The 21,562-nt window shown below is 43.9% G+C and overlaps 1 protein-coding gene across 2 annotated transcripts in view; it reads right to left on the reverse strand.

Annotated features, from left to right (window-relative positions):
- STRN (striatin) overlaps positions 1-21,562 on the reverse strand; it is a 102,997-nt gene that overhangs the window by 25,944 nt on the left and 55,491 nt on the right. For both annotated transcript variants that reach the window (XM_054976673.1, XM_054976665.1), the window contains 5 exons: positions 21,114-21,250; positions 18,802-18,977; positions 16,345-16,392; positions 15,502-15,623; positions 14,072-14,239 (listed from right to left, as the gene is read on the reverse strand). In XM_054976673.1, coding sequence (XP_054832648.1) covers positions 14,072-14,239; positions 15,502-15,623; positions 16,345-16,392; positions 18,802-18,977; positions 21,114-21,250 — 651 coding nt within the window. The remainder of the gene's footprint in view (positions 1-14,071; positions 14,240-15,501; positions 15,624-16,344; positions 16,393-18,801; positions 18,978-21,113; positions 21,251-21,562) is intronic.

Consider the following 21,562-nt stretch of genomic DNA (forward strand, 5'->3'; position numbering starts at 1 on the left):
AACCATGTCAAATTGCATCAAATCTGCCTTCTTTCCGAGTGTGTTCAGATCTCATTGATTTCTATCCCTATCTTCAAGAGTGTTTGCTACTTTTCCCAGTTTAGTGTCACCTGCAAATTTAATGAGTAATCACTTCACACCTTTGTCCAGATCATTTATAAAAATATTGAAAAGCACTGGGTGAAGAACCGAGCCCCGTGACAATCCACTGGACACCTCTCTCCAATCAGACACGATGCCACTGACAACTACTCTTTGGGCATGGTTATCCAGCCAGTTCCCTATTTGTCTAACAATCCTAGAGTCCAGTCCACAGTCCACCAGTTTACCATCAGAACATCATGAGGAACTCTTGTCAAAAGCTTTACTGAAATCAAGATAAACTACACCGACAGCATTCCCCCAATCCAGTAAGCCTGCCACTTAATCACAGAAGGAGATGAAGTTGGTATGGCAGGACCTGTTGGGGACAAATCCATGCTGACTTCCCTGTATCACCATGTTGTCTGTCAGATGCTTGCAGATTGATGCCTTTAATATGTTCCAGTATCTTTCCTGGGACGGAAGTCAGGCTGACTGGCCTGTAGTTCTCAGGATATTCTTTTCCCTTTCTTGAAGATTGGGATGACATTTGCCCTCCTCCAATCTTCCAACACATCACCTGTCCTCCAAGAGGCTTGGAAGATGATTGACAAAGGGTCTGCAAGCTCTTTTGAAAGTTCTTTAAACACTCTCAGGTGTACTCCATCTGGCCATGGGGATTTGTACACATCCAGTGCAGCAAAGTGCTTCTCAAAAACTTCTCTGCCCATGTCAACCAACAGCCCTGAAGCCGTTTTGTCCGCTACCATTGCTAGGTGGTCTGTTCGCTCCTTCAGGGAGAAAAATGAAGCAAAGTAGGCACTGAGCCTTTCTGCCTTCTCCCTGTCCTCTGTCAGAGTTTTCCCATTTTCACTCAGCGATGGGAGTATCACCCTCTTCTCCTTCTGTTTGCTCCTCGTGTACCTGAAGAACATTTTTTTGTTGCGGTGAGCCCCTCCAGCCAGTCTCAGCTCATTCTGAGCTTTGTCCTCTCTGCACTCCCGGCGCCAGGGTCTCTGGCGCCTGTGGCAACCCCCCCCCCCCCGCGCGTGCACAGCACACACGCACCACGGACTGCGCGATGACATCATCACGCAGCGCAAGCCAGGGCATTCGCTGGCGGGTAGCTGGGGTGGCGGGTGGAGGCTGCTCCGCGCTCTGCATGCCACCCCGGCAGCGGCTCGTGGCTGCTGCGCCCGGCTGGGGGTGTGTGGCGGCAGTGGCGGCATGGGGCTGGCTGGCTGCAGCAGCTGCGGGCCAGCCACGCCAGCTCTGCGGCGCACGCCTCCGCCCCCGACACCCCCTCCGGTGCCTCTGCAGGGCCCTCGCGCCTGAGGCCACCTGACCTCTATGGGCGTGCCGGCCCTGCCTCTCTGACAACCGCCCTACAGTGTCTAGCTACCCCTAGATACTCTTCTTGGAATGCTTCTTAGATCCTCTACTGCATTTCTGTCTTGCTGGGACAGTGATGGCTTGAGCTTGCAATAGCTCTTCTTTTAGGAGGGCCCACCCTGCACTTGCTCCTTTCCCTTCAAGCATTCTTGTCCATGGAATAACTCTCATATCTCTAAAGTTTGCCCTACTAAAATCTAACCTGCATGTTTAGCTACAAACAGCAAAAGGAGTTCTAGGAGGACATGATCACTTCTTCCTAAGGTTCCCACCACCGTTACCCTATCAACCCTTTCTTGTTGGTTAATATCAAGTTCAGTATAGCTGAGCCCCTTGCCACTTCCTCCACCATTTGAGAAAGGTTAGGCAGGTCAGGAAGTTTTGTGACCCTGAACATGTAGCAGAGTTGGTCTCCCAGCCTACCTCATGGAAGCTGAAGTCTCCCACAACTACAAGATTGTGTTTCTTGGCTACTCTATTAAGCTGCTCATGGAGGGCAGAATCTACCTAACCTCCTTGGTCAGGCGGTCTGTAACAAACACCAACCACAATACTGCTCATCCTTCCCTCACTTATCTTCACCCAGACACTTTCCTCTGGGTTGTCACTCTCCTCTTCCAGTATTTCCTGACTATCAAGCTCTTTCTTCACATACAGTGCCACTCCATCTCCTCTAGAACACTCCCTGTTCTTGAATAACTTATACCCATCCACTACTGTATCCCAGTCATGGGAATCATCCTACCAAGTCTCTGTAATGTCTACTAAGTCATGTCTTTCCATCTGCATTAGTAGATCAAGTTCTTCCTTCTAACTGCCCAACCTTTGGGGATTAGTATATAGGCACTTGCAATATTCCCCCTCTTTGACCTGGCCTTCCCAGGTGGGCCTCTTCTATTTGCTTTCTATTTGCTTTCCTTCTTCCCCAAAATTCCTATGCCAGTTGTCTCCATTCCTCTGTGATATCAGTTTAAAGCCTTCCCAAGGAATCTCCCCTGGTCCCTTCTGAACACATTCTACCCTATCCTTGACAGGTGGAGTCCATTGCATGCAAGCAGGCCATCATCAAGAAAATGTAGGCCATGGTCCCAGAATCCAAATAGCTCCTGCTGGCACCATGAATACAGCCAGTGATTCACTTTCATAATCTTCTGTTCCCATTGCATTCCTTTTCCTCTGACAAGCAGGATTGAAGAGAATACCACCTTTGCTCCCATTCCTTTCAGTTGCCTCCCGAGGACTTCACAGTCAGCCCTAATGTGTACAGTGGTGTTCATGGCCGTCTTTTGTTCCCACTATATCCCATTTGGACCATCATAAATGGATATTGGTCGATTGGTTTGATTAGCCCAGCCATCGAGTCTATGATATCCTTGATCTTCACCTCTGGCCAGCAAATCACCTCTCAGGCCATGTGGTCAGGCCTGGTCACATGAAGTTCCATACCCCTCAGTAGAGTCACCAATCACCAAGAGTTTCCTTTTCTTTCTAATGTTATTTGTTTGTAGCTTCATGGCACTCCTACTTGTTCCTTCCAGTCCTTGTTGCACATCTGCCAGTGATTCTGTCATGCCATCAAGGGCCTGGAATTGATTACTCAGCACCAGTGGCATCGAGTGCTGTCTTGTTCTGCACTTTCTGGCTCATGCTGTCAATCTCTGAGGAGGTTCATTTGGAAAATGTTCTGTTTCATTGTCCTCTCCACCACTCTCCCCATCCCTTTGCAGGCCTGAAGACTTTGTTGATGAAATCCTCTTTCTTTGATCTCTTAAAGTGTACTCTTGAAGAGTAATCCATCATGTACTATGTTTTCCCATTGCATACTCAAGCACCCCAACTTCCACTCTTAGCCCAAATTAATCCAAGGTGTCTAGCTGGCATGGAGAAACATAACAAGTGTCCAGATTGATTAGTCTCATCTACATAATATTCAAGTTGTCTTAGTATAAACGTAACCTTAGTATAAACGTAACCCTGACTTTCAAGCAAAGCCTTTGCTTTGCTTGAAAATCAAACTGTACCTTACTTGGAAGTCACAATTATTCATCTATTCATACACCAGGTCCTTTTGAGGATTGCCTTAGAGAAGCCCAATCTGCCCCACCAGAGTTCCAATGGACAGGTTGCATTATTTCTATTTCTGACCCACATTTAAACGTACACTAGGAAAATCATAGCTCCTAGCCCTCACTCTGCAAGCACTGATCCTGGAGGTTATTTTGCTGGCTGAATTAAAAAAGCCCCAGACTGCATTTGGAGAATCAGTCTAGAAAAAAGACAGTTAAGGGGAGACATTATAGAGGTTTATAAATTTATGTATGGGGTGGATACCATAGATAGGGGGAGTTTTTTCTCCCTCTCTCCTAATACTAGAACTCAAGGGCATGTAATGAAATTGTTGGGAAATAGACTCAGAACAGACAAAAGGAAATACTTCTTTACTCAACAAGTAATTACATGGTGGAATTCATTGCTGAGGAAGTAGTGATAGCCATGAGCACAGATAGCTTTACAAGGGGATTAGACAGATTGATTGAGGAGAGAACCATCATTGGTTATTAGCCATGGTGACTGAAAGGAGCTTCCATATCCAGAAGCATCAGATTTTTGAATACCAGTTCTAGGAGGCAGCAGCAGGGGAGGGCCTTAGCCTCTATGCCCTGTTTGCCCTCCAAGGCAACTAGTAGGCTGTGGTGTGAAACAGGATGCTGAAAACAGGGTTAACATACCTGTAACTTATGTTCATCGAGTTCTTCTGTGCTGACACACATGGGACTGCGCAGGCGCAGGCCAGCCGCCGGAAGATTTTTCATCGCTTTCCTCAGCTCTGAAGGGGCCGTTGGGCATGCGCCTCAGCGACCGTTTCCCGCCCAAATGGTCACATGTTCCAAAAGCGACCAACGGCCCCTTCCCTCAGTTCAGCCTTGCCGCCGCTATCCCATACAGAATTTAAGTCTCCTTCACAATAATTACCAATTGAAGAATTCTCTCTTTTTTCTTTCTTTTCTTTTTTTTGGTAATAGTAGTTCACAGCGGGGCAGGAGGGAGGGATGTGTGTCAGCACAGAAGAACTCAATGAACATAAGTTACAGGTATGTTAACCCTGTTTTCATCTTCGTTATTCTGTGCCTCCACACATGGGAGAGTACCAAGCTTCACACAATAAGGAAGGTGGGGTGAAATCCAACTCAATTTTATTATGTACCAAAAACATTAGCACAAGATAAATAACTTGTTCAAAAACATTAAATTTGTTCAATAAACTATATACGTATATACATATACAGAGTTTCAGTCTCCATCATTGGAGCAAAGCATTCAAGTGTATTGTTATGAAAACAAGGAGTGGAGGACAGCCTTGGCCACAGCAACATCTTGCTCTGCATTAACATCCATAGCATAATGTTTTACAAACATGTCAGCAGATGACCACATCGCTGCTTTGCAGATGTTAACCAGCGGCACACCCCTGATCAGCGCTGACGAAGCTGCCTGAGAGCGTGTGGAGTGAGCACTGACCCCCAGTGGACAATCCACCCCGGCCAAAGCATAAGCCTTAGTAATGGCCAACACTATCCATCGGGACACTGTTTGGGACGATGCCTTGTGACCCCTGTCCTTACTTCCAAAGCAGACAAAAAGATGGGGGCTGCTACGGAAGTCCTTTGTCCTGTCCAAATAAAAGGCTAAGGCCCTCCACAAATCTAAAGTGTGAAGGGCCTTTTCCCCTTTAGTAGATGCATTCGGAAAGAACACAGGTAACGTGATCTCCTGCGACAGGTGGAAGGTGGACACCACCTTGGGTAGAAACTTAAGGGATGGTCGCAGGACCACCCTATTCTTATGGAAAATAAGAAATGGGGGGTCAGCCCTGAGTGCTGATAACTCACTAACCCTTCTAGCAGATGTTACAGCCACCAGAAACGCTACTTTGTAAGACAGTAAGTCCAAAGGGCATGTAGCTAACGGTTCGAAGGGAGGCAGCATCAACCTAGATAGTACTAGGGAGAGAGACCACTGAGGCACTGGTGGTGACACAGGCGGGTAAAGATTAAACATCCCCTTTAAAAACTGATGAGATTTATGGTGTGAGAACACCGTACAACCATCAACCTGCTCGTGAAACGCGGAAATAGCCGCAAGGTGTACTTTTAGGGAGGTAACCCTAAGCCCTTGGTCTTTCAAATGACATAAGTAGTCAAAGGCGAACCCTAAGGGGCTACTAATAGGCACTACATTCCTTGAAACTGCCCAAGCCTCAAACCTAAGCCACTTAGCTTTGTAAGCCTGTCTAGTGGAGAGTTTCCTTGCATTTAGCATGACTTTCTCCACTTGCTCAGAATAAGTTACAGGCAGGGTAGAATCCACCAGACAGACAGGTGCAACTTCTTGGGCTTGTGGTGGAACAAGCTCCCGTTCAGCAGAAGATCCTGCTGGGGAGGTAGACTCACATACGCCCGATTGGACATCTGCAACAGTTTGGGGAACCACACTTGTCTCGGCCAGAAGGGTGCTACCAGAATGCAATCTGCATTGTCGTTCTCTATTTTGCACAACACCCTCGGTATTAGCAGGAATGGTGGAAACATATAGTGCAACCTGTATGTCCACGTAAATTGGAAGGCATCCCCAATAGAGAGGGGGTCGCTCCCCGCCCTTGAACAAAATATTCGGGCCTTGGTGTTTGCTGACGTTGCAAACACATCTATGCTCAGTTGGCCCCACATCTGGAAGATCGGCCAATGTACTTTACGTTTAGTTCCCACTCGTGGTCCAACATGTGCGCCCTGCTCAGGGCATCTGCCCGAACATTGTCTGATCCCGCTACATGTATAGCACGAAGCATCACACCATTCTGGATCGCCCATTGCCAAATGAGGGTGGCCTCCCTGCAGAGAATCATAGATGCTGTGCCCCCTTGCTGGTTTAGGTAATACATGGCAGTCGTGTTGTCCGTCTGCACCAACACCTGATGGTTTTGTAGAAGTGCTGCAAGGGACACAAGTGCAAAACGAATAGCTCTTAGTTCAAGAACATTAATATGCAGGTTTCTTTCCCTTTCTGACCATACATCCTATACGCACACAGCACCACAATAGGCACCCCATCCCTGCAGGGACGCATCTGTGGTCACTGTAACCTCAGAATGCAGATAGCCAAACAGGGTCCCCTTAAACAAGTTGTCATCTGACAGCCACCAGTCAAGGGAGGATAGAATGACCCTAGGTATGGATAACTTGAGAGACGGAGGGTGGCGCATAGCATCGTACCTCCGCACAAACCAATTTTGAAGCGGACGCATACGCAGTCTCGCAAAGGGTACTACTGAGGTAGCAGCTGCCATGTGACCCAGTAAGCATTGTATCATGCGCACAGATTGGAAACAATTTCTCTTCAACATGGAAACCAATCCCTTAAGAGACCTGGCTCTTTCCTGTGGAAGTAGTGCTTTACCCTCAACTGAGTCTAATACTGCACCAATGTAAGAGACCTTACGGCTGGGTACCAGTTTTGACTTATCCAAATTTACCAGCAGACCCAAACGTTTGCATGTGCTCAGTACTAACTCTACAGCGTGCACAAGCCCAGCCTCAGAGTCTGCCACGATGAGCCAATCATCGAGGTAAGCAAAGATGGCACAGCCTTTCTCTCGAAGGAAAGACACCACAGGAGCCACACACTTGGTAAATACTCGTGGCGCCGTGGATAGGCCGAAGGGAAGCACTCTATAACGGAACACCCTTCGCTTGTAAATGAAGCCCAGAAACTTTCTGTGCTCCTCTAGTATTCCAACATGGAAATAGGCGTCCTTCAAATCAAGGACAGCAAACCAATCCCCCTTCTTTAGCAAGGAAATTACAGCAGACAGTGTGACCATCTTAAACTTTGTCACCTTTAGAAAGGCATTGAGACCCCTTAAATCTAGAATGGGACGTAAACCCCCATCCTTTTTGGGGACTAGAAAGAAACGAGAAAAGAAGCCTTTCTCCGACTCCTCGTATGCCACCTCCTCCACAGCACCCTTGGCCAAGAGAGATATGATCTCATCCTCTAGCTCAGCCATGGTATTATTCACAGCCCTTAACGGTGAGATACACCTAGGCAGTTCAGTGAATTCCAGCCCATATCCTTTGTTCACAATCGTTAAGACCCATGAGTCAGATGTTATTGACTCCCATTCAAATAGGAAAGGCTTCAGCCTGTCCGAGAAAGTCAGGGCTGTGACTGGTTCATCCCGTCAGAATTGCCTCCCTGCTCCTTGTGGATCTTTTTGCTGAGCAGGAGGTTGAGATGGACGGGGCTTGAAAGGCCTACGCCTCTTGGGTTACTGCGCAGGAGTGTAATGGCGCTGAGTAGCAGGATAATGTTGGAAGTAAGGACGTTGCTGGTATCTTCCATGGTACTGGTACGGGTTGTATCTCGTAGGGTACCATGGCTTAAAAGCAGACCTGTCTGCCGAGGTCACTCCCAACGACCGAGACGTCTGCCTATCCTCCTCCTTCTTCTTCAGCGCCTCATCCGTGGTCCTTGAGAAGAGGGAATCCCCTTCAAAGGGCAGATTCTCAATTTTGGTCTTCACCTCTTGCGGGAGAGCCGTTGACCGGAGCCAAGAGTGCCTTCTCAGGATCACCGCTGATGACATACTACGGGCTGCAGTATCAGCTGCATGGCTCCCCGCATTCATCTGCTGCTTAGAAAGGCGAACGGCTTCATTTTGCAGCAGGGACACCACCGCCTTCTTATCTGCAGGCAAGTCAGCGACATAAGAAGTCAGCTTCTCCCACAGGTACAGCTGATAGCCAGCCATGATGGTTTGGTAGTTGGCTATACGGAGGGCCAGGGCCGTCTGCCCAGGGCGTCCATCTTCTTCCCCTCCTTGTCTGGCGGGACGGAAGAGGAACCTGACCGTCGGTGCTGGATTTCCTCAGCAATCAGGGATGAAGGTGGAGGATGTTTGACAAGCGATTGCCACGTGCCTTGCTTGATCTTGTACATCTGCTCAATCCGTTTTGATGTAGCCGGCAGATCCGAAGGCACTTTCCACACCTTCTCCACTATTTCCTCCATGCCCTCCAACATAGGGAAACCCACCGTAGCTGGGTTGTCACCATAGATGCGGCACAGGAGCTTGTCCTTCGTCTTAGGCATGGCCGAAGAGATATCAATCTCCAACGCCTTTGCCATATGGGCTATCTGGTCGGCGTAGATACGGAGATCCTCATAAGAGGAACTCGTACTGGGAGCCACATTGTCATCTGGAGACGGCTCCGACAAGGATTCAGAGCAATACTCGTAGTCAACAGCAGCCTCCTCCTCATCAGAAGCAGGAACCGACACCTCATCAGCTGGAAACGGTGGTGGTAGCCACTCACGCTGCCTTGATGTTGATGGCCTCGGATTCGAGGAGTCGTACCCAGCAGGAGCCCCCTTCCATTGGCAATGGTAAGCAGGTGGAATATAGGAGGCCTGCCGGTGTCATGATGCCAAGGAACACTCGGAACCGACACTTTCCACATTGGAGAAAGGGAGCCGACTCTGAGTGGAGGAAGCTGGAGACGCGGACGAGCGCTCTCTGGGTGTGCGTTGGATCCGACGAGGGGCAGCCGGGCTCGGTTCTGGTGACGGGGAACGATGCTCACCCGAGACCACGACATATGCCCCCGGATCCGGTACTTCCTCCGGAGCAGAACGGTCTGGTGAGTTCAGATGAGGGGAAGGCGTGCGTGGATATACTAGCACCACCTCATCAGCAGACTTGTGCCGTGGGGACCAAGAGTGCCGATGTTTGGACTTCTTCGGCTTCTTTGACGGCGGCTCCGAGCTGGCTCTCGGATCCGACGCCCTCTTGGTGGAAGACTTCTTGCCAGCGATGTGTGGTCTCGGAACCGCAGTAGCCTTCGGATCCGGCATCGGAGTTGACAGGCAGGTAGCATCCGACACCATCGGATCCGATCCTGAAACCGACTTCTTCAGATCCGACTTTGACGACGCCTTTTCTCTTGGCGATTTTTGAGACATCGCCACTTGTGAACCCGCTTTTGATACTGCTATACTTGCCGGTCGAGATGTCGACACCGACTTAGCAGAGGCCACAGAGCCTGCTCGTGAATGCCATTCGGCCGAGGAGCTAAGGGCAGCCTTTGGGGAGGACAACAGAGTTTTCCCCGCCACCGAAGGGGGTCTGGGAGTCTCCTCTCCATCCAACACTTTCTGCCACAGCGATGCCTTCAAGCACGCAGACCTCTCCTGTCTGGCCTTATGGGTAAACTTCTGGCAGATCTTACACGTTGGGACAATATGACCCTCCCCAAGGCAAAAAAGGCACAGATCATGCCCATCTGTTTGGGCCATCTTCATCTGGCACTGAGCACAGTGCTTGAATAAGGCCTTAGAGGCCATGTTTAAGGGGTTCAGCAATACGCGTCGTCGAGTAACAGTCTGAGTCAATACACACCAAGTCCAAAATCCGTCCAAATCAGTCAGAAGAAGAGTAAGTCAAGTCTGAAATCCAAGTCAATACCGAAATAATCAATCACGGAGTAAGCAATCAGTATAAAGCACGGAGCTGCGAAGCAGACGTTCCCTTCTAGCGGCGGCAAGAAGAGAACTGAGGGAAGGGGCCATTGGTCGCTGTTGGGACATGTGACCGTTTGGGCGGGAAACGGTCGCTGAGGCGCGCGCCCAACGGCCCCTTCGGAGCTGAGGAAAGCGATGAAAAAACTTCCAGCGGCTGGCCTGCGCCTGCGCAGTCCCATGTGTGGAGGCACAGAAGAACAAAGATGAACCACTGTTCCAATCTACCAGGCTCTTCTTACGTTCTTAACATTTTTCAGAAAACAAGTAGTCTTACGGGCCAAAAAGTCAAATACAATTTCTTTACGGCTAGATTCTAGCATCACATTTAAGTTACTTGTATTGATCTGTGATGTACAACGTTACAAACAGCTGTTCAATCTGAAGGTAACCAACTGAATGATGGGACTACTCCATGTAAGCAGTTTAAGTACTGCACTGTTGAAAAGGAATAGTTCTCATTCACCAGGAATTTCCTTTTCTCTTGGCACTGGCTGGAATTTATTTCCAGTCTTGCCCCACTGAAAGGTAAGAGCTCCAAGGCGCAAAGAGGTAAAGCTGCAGTACCGCAGCTCAAGCTCTGCTCACAACCTGAATTCGATCCTGGTGGAAGCCGGGTTCAGGTAGCCAGCTTAAGGTTGACTCAGCCTTCCATCCTTCTGAGGTTGGTAAAATGAGTACCCCAGGTTCCTGGGGGTAAAGTGTAGATGACTGGGGAAGGCAATGGCAAACCACCCCGTAAAAAGTCTGCCAAGAAAATGTCGTGATGTGACATTCCCCCCATGGGACATTAATGACTCGGTGCTTGCACCTTTACCTACCCCACTGAAATCTCAGTAAAAGAAGAAAACTCTGTTTTGTAGATTTGATGGGAACTGGCTTTTTATTGTATTCTAAGTGCCAAGGAAAACAAACACACCTATGAGAATTTCAAATTTGTTACTTATTCCTCAAGAAGGAAATCAGTGGAGGGTTCAAATATATAAAACTTACTTGTATATTTTTATTGCAGAAAATTAATCACTACCCAAATATCTTTAAAGGTATCAGTAAAGATTAAATTAAATGTTTATTTCTTATACTTCTTAAGGTCAGAATAAAGAACTATATCAAGATACAGTTGAAGGATATGTGCATGGTTGTTGTGGATTTTCCAGGCTGTATTGCCGTGGTCTTGGCATTGTAGTTCCTGACGTTTCGCCAGCAGCTGTGACTGGCATCTTCAGAGGTGTAGCACCGAAAGACAGGGATCTCTCAGTGTCACTGAGAGATCCCTGTCTTTCGGTGCTACACCTCTGAAGATGCATTGATGTGAAGATGTGCATGCATTGGTGGGAAAATGCACCACAGTAAAATGAGGTATTCTCTTTGCAGCATTTATGGATTTAAAACAAGCTTTCAATTAAATCACAAGAGAGAAACTTTAAACTAGTAAAATCCGTAACAGATAAAAAGTTATTATGGCGAATGCAATGACTATTATTCCAACTCCTCGGCCCAAGTTCGAACGAGAATTTTAGGATAACTAACACAATAAATTCCCCCAAACAAGTGTGTTAGGCAAGGATGCTTATTGGCCCCTCTTGTTCGATCTCTATATAAATGATCTAGCTATTATTTTAAGCTCCCTATTTGTCGCACTCTCTTTCTTTAGCAGATTAAAAAAATACCATTAATGTTATACATGTATGATGCCTTTCTTCTTTCTCTGAATATTGTCTAAAGGAGGGACTTTTTATAAATACCCAGAAATCTAAAATCATGGCCTTTTCCAAAGCAAGAAATATTCCTGAATATAAATGGCAAGTAAAAAGAAAGAAAATCAACCAGGTTCGACAATTTGATTATCTGGATATCATATTTCAAACCAATCTAAGCTGGAAATTACATCTGTAAAGTATTAAACACAAAGTGAAAGTATCCAGCAACGCCTTAATTAGCTTTTTTCATACTTGGAGTGGGAATTTTACACCTGGAGCAATCAAGGCATTTAATTCTAAAGTAATTCCCCAAATAGTATATGGTATTGAGGTTTTGATTGATGCGGTAGTTGAATTAATTGACCAACTACCAATGCAAATTTTCTGTAGAATATCAGGCATGTCAAACTGTGTCTCTAGGGTAGCTCTCAGAGCACAGCTAAATCAGAAATCTCTGGAAACTTTAGGACGGCAAAGATCATTTCTGTTATATCAAAAGATGCTTACGATCAAGGAGGGGCTGCTAAGTTGTATTAGAAAGGAAAAAGGTCACTGAAAATAGATTTCAGTCACCGGGCTTTAACCCAAATCATGTATATGAGAAAACTTCCTTGGATTTTAGTTGTACAGAGGAGAGAATATGATGAATATGCTCAATAGCCACTCATGGCTTAAACCCCTCTAATTCTATTCCACAATATGTTTTTTACTTAACGGTGCCCCTCCTATAGAAGGGTGCTTATGCTGGCTAGGCTAAATGCCTTTCCATCTACGGTTACTGAGGGCTGCTATACTGGTATACTTATTTGGATATACTGTGTAAATGTGGAGGTGGTCAAATTGAAACTTTGGAGCATATTCTGTTGTTTTGTTGCTTTGGGGAGGACTTGAGGAAGAAACATTTAGGGAAGTTTCTATTTTATAAATTATATTTTTTGCAAAGATTAATTCAGATGTTATTATTAGATAAGAAGTTGAGAGAGAGAGAGAGAGAGAGAGAGAGAGAGTATAAGCAGAGCTGCTGCAGAGGAGGCTTTAGCTGCTTTGAGTGAGTTCATTCTGCTTTTTTTGTGAGTGAGAGTGAGAGAGTGAGTGTGTGTGTGTAAGCAGAGCTGCTGGGGTCACCTTTGCAGAGGAGACTTTAGCTGCTTTGAGTTCATTCTGCTTTCCATTACATTCAGGGGTTTCTGTGTATGTGTGTGCTGCTTGAGTTCATTCTCTTTTATTTTCATTGGGGGAGTGGGTGGGTGGGGTTGTGTGTGTGTGTGTGCTTTGAGTTCATTCTGCTTTCTTTTCATGGGGTGGATGAGGCTGTGTGTGTGTTGCTTTCATTCTTTTGTTGACTGAAGTTGACATTGTTATGGTTCCTACAGCTTTGGAAAGCAGATTGGTTCTGTGTTAGTTAAATATATCAGTTATGGTTATTTGTATTAGTGAATCGTTAATTGTAGAGTTGATTTTATAATAAAACCATTTAACATCTTGACTATTTTCTTTGTGCTTTTGAAGCAATTTTTCTCCAGGTAGGCTTGCCAGCTCTGAGTTAGCAAATACCTGGAGATGTTTGGAGTGGAGCCTGAGGGGTAAGTGTTGCCTTCTGACACACTTCCGGAGATGTCAGGGGGCGTGGCATATGCAAATCAGTTATGGCAATGACATACTTCTGGTGATGCTAAGGGACGTGGCATATGATAAAGAGTTATGCTATGAGTTCCTGCAGCGCTTTTTCTACAAAATGACCCCTGGATAAGAAGATTAAGATAAGAGATTATTAGATGAGAAGATTTGAAGTTTTTTTAAAAAAATCTATTTATGGTTTTAATTGTATAAATTAATTTTAATGTGTTTTTAAAATGTTGTAATCCACCCTGAGCCCTTCATGGGGAGGTCGGAATAGAAATTCAAAGAAAATAATTTTTTTAAAAAAATAATAATGATAAAAGGATTATGTTGTTGGTTGCAAATTTTCTGTCAGAGGTAATTAAACGTAAAAGGGGGATAATAATAGGGTTGTTTCAGCGTGATGCTATTTGTGGCCAATTGGCTGTTAAAGCAATATCATTTAAGTAAGGATATGTGCATGTATGAGTTCAGCATATTCTGTTATAAATAATTCAGATCATGTGTGCACACCTACACACACACTCTTATACAAATGAAATGTCTTATTCTGATCCTGGGAATCTACTGCTTTAAAAAGAGTGCTAAGAGATAATGATCCACCAGCATTAAGCTATATAAATATGTCAGAAACAGTTATCAAAAAGGAATACTGGTAGTAGCATTATTTTAACAGTTCTAAGATTCAGAATGATATTCTTTACCTTGATTATCATTAAATATGTTCAATGCTGGAGAGATCTCCAAAGCTTTCCATAACCGTATAGTGCCATCTGCTGAACAGGACAGCAAGCGCTGGTGTGTTCCACTGTAAACCAAACCCCACACTGCATCTGTGTGGCCTATAAATGCACCTCTTAAGACAGAAGGATCTGTAAACATATATTTTCAGAATGAAATCCAGAAAAACGTATAACTTAAAATTTCTAAAAAACATCTTGTGTACGTCAATAAATTGAAAAATCCCAATTTCCGTTTTAGCATTTTGTTTTTAAGACTAGGCTCTACCTTGTTCTTGATGATACTCATCTTGCCTCCAAAATTACTCAACACTAAACATGGACATGAAGCGAAATGCGAATCAAATCATGTAACAAATAGGGCCAATTCGTGTATTGCAAAAATGCATTTCGTGGGGCTGCGTTTTTCACAAAATCCACGACTTTGGGGGCTGATGTGTTTGATTTGTGAATGCTTCATGATGCCAGACAGGCTGGCGCCAATCCATTGCTTCCTTAGGCAACATAGGCCCGGAATGTCTGCAGACCTTTTGTTGCCATGGAAACCCCAATTTTAGCCCACATAACCTTGATAGGCAGCTCTCCCTGCCCACCTGAGATTTCCCATTCTGTTCTATGAGAGCAATGAGCAGGGGGGAGATGGGCTTTTTGTAGCCATGGGAACACCAATCTCATTCCTCCAAACCCTGTTAGGCAGGTCTGTCTGCCAACCAGAGAGTTCCTGTTCTGCTCTATGTGAGCATTTCTTATATAAGGCACAACTCTGTGCCTCCTGCTTTCAGTTCCAGTAGACAGGGAGAGGGAGGAGCTGTTGCTGGGATGTGGAGTGAGAGAGAGTGGATTTGGGAGCTTTTGGCTGGATTTGCTGCTGCTTCAAAAGAGACTTAAAAGCCTCTTTCTTATTTTCTGTTCTTGTCCTTGCTGGGAAGGTTGTGGGGTTAGGGTGCCTTTGAAGTCTCCCTGTGAGTTTGGCATCTCTGGGTATGAATAGGGCCATTGTAGGGCACCAAGATCTGATGAATCACGAACCTAATGAATCGTTTCATGAAATGGGACAATTTTGTGGAAGTTCGTGGTTCATGGAACACGACGAACCACGAAACTCAGGGTTTGTTTTTTCCCCGTTTCATGCCTATCTCTACTCAACACATTCTGAACTACTCCTTCCATATCTTTTACCTGTTTATAAACTCTTGCCTATCTCTGACTGCTTCCAAGTAGCAGAACTGTCTCACACAATCTCTTATACTGCATTCCCAGCTCATCTGGTTCATTTTACATTATTTCCTCAATATACCCATTCTGTGATTTCATATTGAGACCCACTGCATTCAACACATTGTCATATATATTTAGTGAACATTAGCAAAATTTGGCCAAAGGGGGACACTTACCATAGGAATCATAGGGATCAATATTTGGGTTTGTAGTATTCCAACCTTGGATGAGACCATCAGTTCCCCCACTGTAACACTGTTCCCCACTGCTACTCATTACCACACACAGCACTGGACTACTACAGTAGAAAACATGTCAAAAATACTTTGATTAATGATTTTTATTGTCAGGGCCAGTTTGTCAACATCACATACACAACATCACATACACATCGCATGCACATACACAACCAAGATTACATATGTATAATATTCTCTAGAGGTCTTGGAAATAAAAGGCTGGTTCACAATACTTTTTCTGGGCACAGAAACTGGGCTGGCTCACTGACTTTTCCTTGTGAATCCCACAATGAAAACAGTGAAGGCATTCTAAGTATTCAACCTTATTCTTTTTCTCTCACACACTTTTCTGTCACTGATATGAGAATCAAGTTCCTTGTCTCAGAGGCAAGGTGCTATGCAGAATACAGGCATGAAATTTTGTTACTTGGAGAACTTACTATTTTCAGTAAATGAATACAATAGGGATAGGCAAGAAGCGCTCTTCAGGGAGAGCTTTGATGAAGAAATGACTAGATCCTGGGTAAAAGGTTTAGCCATTGGTACTGAATGGTAGTGATCAAGGGAAAGAAGCTGCTAGATTTGGCATTTGTTTGGATGTGCTGGAAAACTAGCAAGTCACAGCTTTTCTGAAGTTACTTGCCTGAGGCAACTCCAGCCACAAGATGAAGCCATCTCATGATGGCTTCCTGGATTGAATCAATCCACAATTCAACCCATAAAAATGGTTGCATGAATAAGATACAAGAAATTATTTTTATTGTTGACTATTTTACTTACTTATGTGCTCTGAAAGTGTATATAGGTTCAACATCAAGAGAAGCACTCCTAAGGAAAAATAAAAATAATAGCATGTTAAAGATTTATAGGGCATGAACTACTGGCAAACATTTGATAAAGCTTCAGAGTTAACTTTCAAGTTGCCTTAAACATAATACAAAAACTTTCTAAAGATTAATCTATTTATGTACGGGTAATGAGATAATGATTTTTTATCTCTGGGTGTACTCTTCTGGTGATTTTGACTGTTACCCTACTGAAAAGAAGTACTTCCAAGTAATCAGTAAAGAAAATGGCTGTGGGGTAAACAACAACCAATAGTCAAATGCTTTCCTATATCAGAAGAAAAGTAAAGAGGCTCCTAAGAAGCAGATTAATAGTTTACAGTTCACAGTACAATTCAAGGGCTAGCTATAATAAAATCTAACATTTAAAAAAGTTATTATAAATATTAACTAATAATTCATGCCCAGGCAAGCCCAATCATCTCAGAAGCTAAGCAGGTTGGCCATGGTTAATAACTGGATGCGAGACCTTCAAATAAGAACAGAGTCACTATGCAGAGGCAGGCAATAGCAAACCACCTGTTAGTATATTGCCTTGAAAACCCCAGCAGGGGTCACCACAAGTCAGCTACGACTTGACAGCACTTTCGACCACCACCACCAATTCACTAGACTCATTCCCCTTACCAAGAGGCTATGGCAACTGGCTATGCTAAACAGTGCTAATGTTCCTTATTTATTTGCTTCAATATAAGTTTAGTTTCAAAACTACAGACATTTAAATTAGAATCAATTTTTCAACTAGCATGTGTGACGGACTCAGCTTCAGATGCTGAGATTTCCAGCACTTTTAGTCCTAGGACTAACGTGAGGAAAACCAGCACTAACTCCTACTTAGACTCAAGAGATCTGGGAATTATAGAGGTCCAAGGAAGTGGGTAGAGAGGAGTCTCCCCTTCAGTGCCAGGAACAGGGTTATAGCTTATAACTATAATGCCTGCCCAGTATGTAGGAAGCTTTGTCTCAGTGGAGCACCCTTAAGGTCTGGAGAGGAGGGAAAGTAGTGTTTGTGTTTGGGTATATAAAGTGTAACATCTGTGAAGCAGATGTTCTTTCTCTGAAAGAAGCCAGCAACCTAGTGTTATACCAAGTGTTTCGTGCCCCACACAAGTGAAGATCCTGTACAAAAACCTTTCTGTTTCTTCAGTTCAAACACCTGCCTACCTGCTTTTTGACTTTAACCTACTGTAAATACACCTTCTGTTACCTTTTGAACCTCCCCAAGCCTTTTGTGCCAATTTCTGCTAAAGGGAAGCGCAAACCCCTGATCTGTTCCCTATTAAGACTTGGCTGGGTAACCATTTTTAATGATCCTTAAGGGTGGGACAAGAAGGAAAGTTGAAACTTATCATCAACCACGCTACCAGAGGCTTTCCAGCCCAGTATACAGCTTCACAGGCTTAAAGAGGAGAAGTTTTACCTCAGTGTAGGGGAAGGTCAATCTAAGTCTGAGTTGGACGTGGGTTTGTGGCAGCATGCAGCTTGTCTATGAAGTAATTTTATAGTAAAGGGGCTGGCACCTGTACTAACAAAATTATGAATTCTGCATTTTCTGTTCTTAAAGTAGTAAGATATGTTTTAGGTATGAATTTTCAAAAAGTAAGTAATGCACACATTTCAACTTCCCCCATGATATCCATTTTTCCTCTAGGCAATGAAGGGGAAAGAATGGGAGTTATCCCCCCTCAACTTCAGGTTTTCTAGTAAATCTATATGCTCAGAATCAATTAAAGGAAAAAAGGTGGAGGGGAATCCTGAAAAGAGAGATATAGGGGATAAAAAATAAATTTCTTAATTGTTCCCTGCTCCTGTAATACCTCACAAGCCTCCAGCTTGTGTAATCTTCAACAGGGTTCGATCTAACAGGGCTCAATCCAAAAATAGTCACTTGAAGAGATGATGACCAATTGTTTAATGGAATCTACTTTACATTCTGTGCCAAAACAGATCAGAGAATAGTGGATCACCTCTTCTCTATAAAACAGAAACCTTTTGTAGGTTGCCAGTTGTAACATACACAGATGAAAAAGTTACCAAGAGAATGGAGGGAAAGAGAAAAGAAGCAACAATGAAAATCTTTGAAAAATATTTTAGATGGCTGCCTAGCTCACATTCTCCAAGGAGAAGGTTTTTATGATGTCTCTGTTGCACTGAGAGAGAAGGTGATGCCCTGCCTAACTGAGGCATGCGTAGTGCATCTGATCATCTCCTAGTGAGTGGGGCAAGTGCCAAAAGTCCTTTTTTAGTGTAGCTCTTGAACGTCTGCACAACAGGCTCAAGTTTCCTACAAATACAACAAAACCACCTAATTCCTCCAGTGGGACATTAATTATTTTATGAGATGCACAACCTACAGTTTTCATTTCAGTATATCTACCAAAAATGACCTTACTTTTTTGCTGGAGAAGTTTTTTGTAGATTCCACATTTTTAATGTGTGGTCCTCTGATGCTGTTATTAATACTGGTTCAACAGGATGGAAAGCTAGACCTCTTATTCCGTCAAAATGGCTTCTTAAGGTAAACTTGGGATTCCAAGTCTTCCTCAGGGCATCTTTATTGTTTGCTATCTGTTTAAATAAAAACAAAAACCTATAGTTTAAGGAAGCGTAACGGAAAAATATTAATCAGTATTGATATATATTCACTTTCCTGTTCCTAAACATAAAAGTAGGACTCTCTGTTGGAAGAAGTAAAATGGAAATGTGATTTCCCCCCCCTTTCAATTTGATTCTTTTTTTAATTGCAACAGTACAACTGAAGAATAAGGTAGAAATAAAAATAGCAGAAGGGTTGTACACCCCAGATTCCTGCATTCTAACAGTGAAGTCTACACAACAGCATGAGATATAAATTCAATGGAATAGGCCTAATGAATAGTGAGCAAGTTATGGATATTCTACCTTATCGTTCTTCCATAACTTGCTTCAGCCTCTGATAAAAGCTCCCTTGGCTCTGAAGTCTGGACTTGCCCTCACTCTTTCTGTCATATCCTGTACATATACTTGGTACTGAAAATGCTGGTTTTTCAGCACTGCAATTTTCTCATCAACCACATCACTCCAAGGATGCTTATTTGTGCTACCTCCTTTCCCCTACCTTCACAACTCAATTTGCACAGAAGGCGGTTTCTTTAAATATCTACACAGTTGTTTGATTCTTTCCATTGCTTTACACTCTGTGCCATGGTGGCTGTCAAAAGATTTCAGTTGTTCACACAGTTAATATCCAACAATAAATCCCCTCATAATGGCTAGCAATAATCAATCTTTAAACTGGTCCCATATTAAAAAAGCATCTGTTGGTTATTCCTGAACGGTAAACAACTTTCTATAATTAAAATAACTGATCAAATGTTATCCTACAAGCACACAAGAGCATGCTGCCTGTAACAAAGCAGTTTCTGAAAGTACAGGAATCAGTGCAGCATAGAGAATCATTTAAGGATTTTATAGAGATGATATTCACAGGAAACCAATTGTCAGTTATGACTGTAAGAGCACTCTTATGAAAGTAACCATTCATTTAATCTTAGCAGACTGTGTATATATTTTCTGTTAATTTTCTTCCTCTCACAGGAGAGGGAAAGAGGAGCAACAACATTCAAGAAGATATGGAGATAAGGAACATAAGGACAGTCTTTAATTTTCTAGGCATTCGCTCTTGCTGTCTTTACAATCCTGTAATCAGGTCACTATTATTCCCAATAGGCATACTGCTTTACACAGTGCATAACTGCCCTGTGAAACTGGCTGCCACAGGAAGAAGAGATGGCTGCCACTCAGATGACTTAAAAGGTATATTAGACATTCATGGAGGATAGGTCCATCGGTATCTGTCAGGCATGATGGCTGAATGGGATTTTTATATTTGGAGGCATGCTACTACCTCTGAATGTCAAATCCTGAAGAGCATTAGCAGGGGGAAGCTTTGGTTTCTCCCGTGGGTCTTCTGGAACAGCTGGAAACAGAATGCTGGACTTGATGGACCAAGGAATGAGGTCAAGGGAAGAAGCCTTGTCTGGTCCCTGACAGAGACTCTATGGCACAGATAATTTGATTATTGGACTTCACTATGTCCAAATGGTGGTGGGGTCTAAGTATCTCCTTTCAAGGTTGCCATCTTGGTCACTAGGCTGGACTTCTTTGCCTGTAATACCTGCTAATTTCTGCAGATTAAGGTGCTGTTAATGGGTTGGAACTTTCTGCTTCTTCCATCAGAGGACCTGCTCTGATGGAACAGGGAGAAGGAAGCAACGTTGCTCCTTCTTCCTCCTCACTGCAGCCACGAATCTCCATGGGTCCCATGATCCCAGGAATTAACTTACCCACAGGTGAAAAGTGTTAGGTGGAAGGGCGGGAGGAAAGCAGGGAAAGTCAACAATCCTTATGTGAGCAGATCACTGGATCCACCTCATGTTTATCACCAGACAACAAAAAGCTTCTAGTAAGCTCTTTTAACTTTCCTACTTACTTCAATAGACAGAACCACTTAACCATTTTGCATTTACAGAAAAGACTGTGTACAGATCTGCCTTCCCACCAAGTGAAGGAGGGACACATTTGTACATCAGAGCTAGAAAGTATATCTTTTATGAGCAGCATCTGTCAACTATTTAACAACATTGTCTTATATCTTTGATGAAAGGACATACAACTCCTAAAAACTGACAAGTGGAAAAGAGTACACTATGCACTACAACTTACATCGTAGGTCAGTGAATCTGCCTCATTAGCTACTGTAAGGCCTGCCAATTCTCCAAGACCAAGTTCACTTTCAAGGGCCTCATCTGCTCCCATAATAAAAGATTTTCCAGATGAAGGAGGGAATGTTAAAGCTTCCACTGAAAGAGAGAAAATAAAAGCACTCCATAGTTCCCAAAGCTGTGTATTACATTGTTACTTGCAAACTATTCCTAGGAAATTTAGTTTAGTAACCTCATAAAAAAAAGTTTATGATGAATCCAGAAGGAACCAATACTTGCCAAAAATAGATTTCCTAAATGCATATGGCCTTGGAAACTATAACCCTCAACACAATTAGATACAAAAGAGGCAACAGTATATAGCTAACTGCACAAATATGAGAGCAGAAACCTTTAGGGCCATTACATTCTGGAGGAAAAGATCTTGACTATTGAGGGTGAGATGAAAAA

The sequence above is a fragment of the Eublepharis macularius genome, chromosome 1, assembly GCF_028583425.1.
Source record: "Eublepharis macularius isolate TG4126 chromosome 1, MPM_Emac_v1.0, whole genome shotgun sequence".
NCBI lineage: Eukaryota > Metazoa > Chordata > Lepidosauria > Squamata > Eublepharidae > Eublepharis > Eublepharis macularius.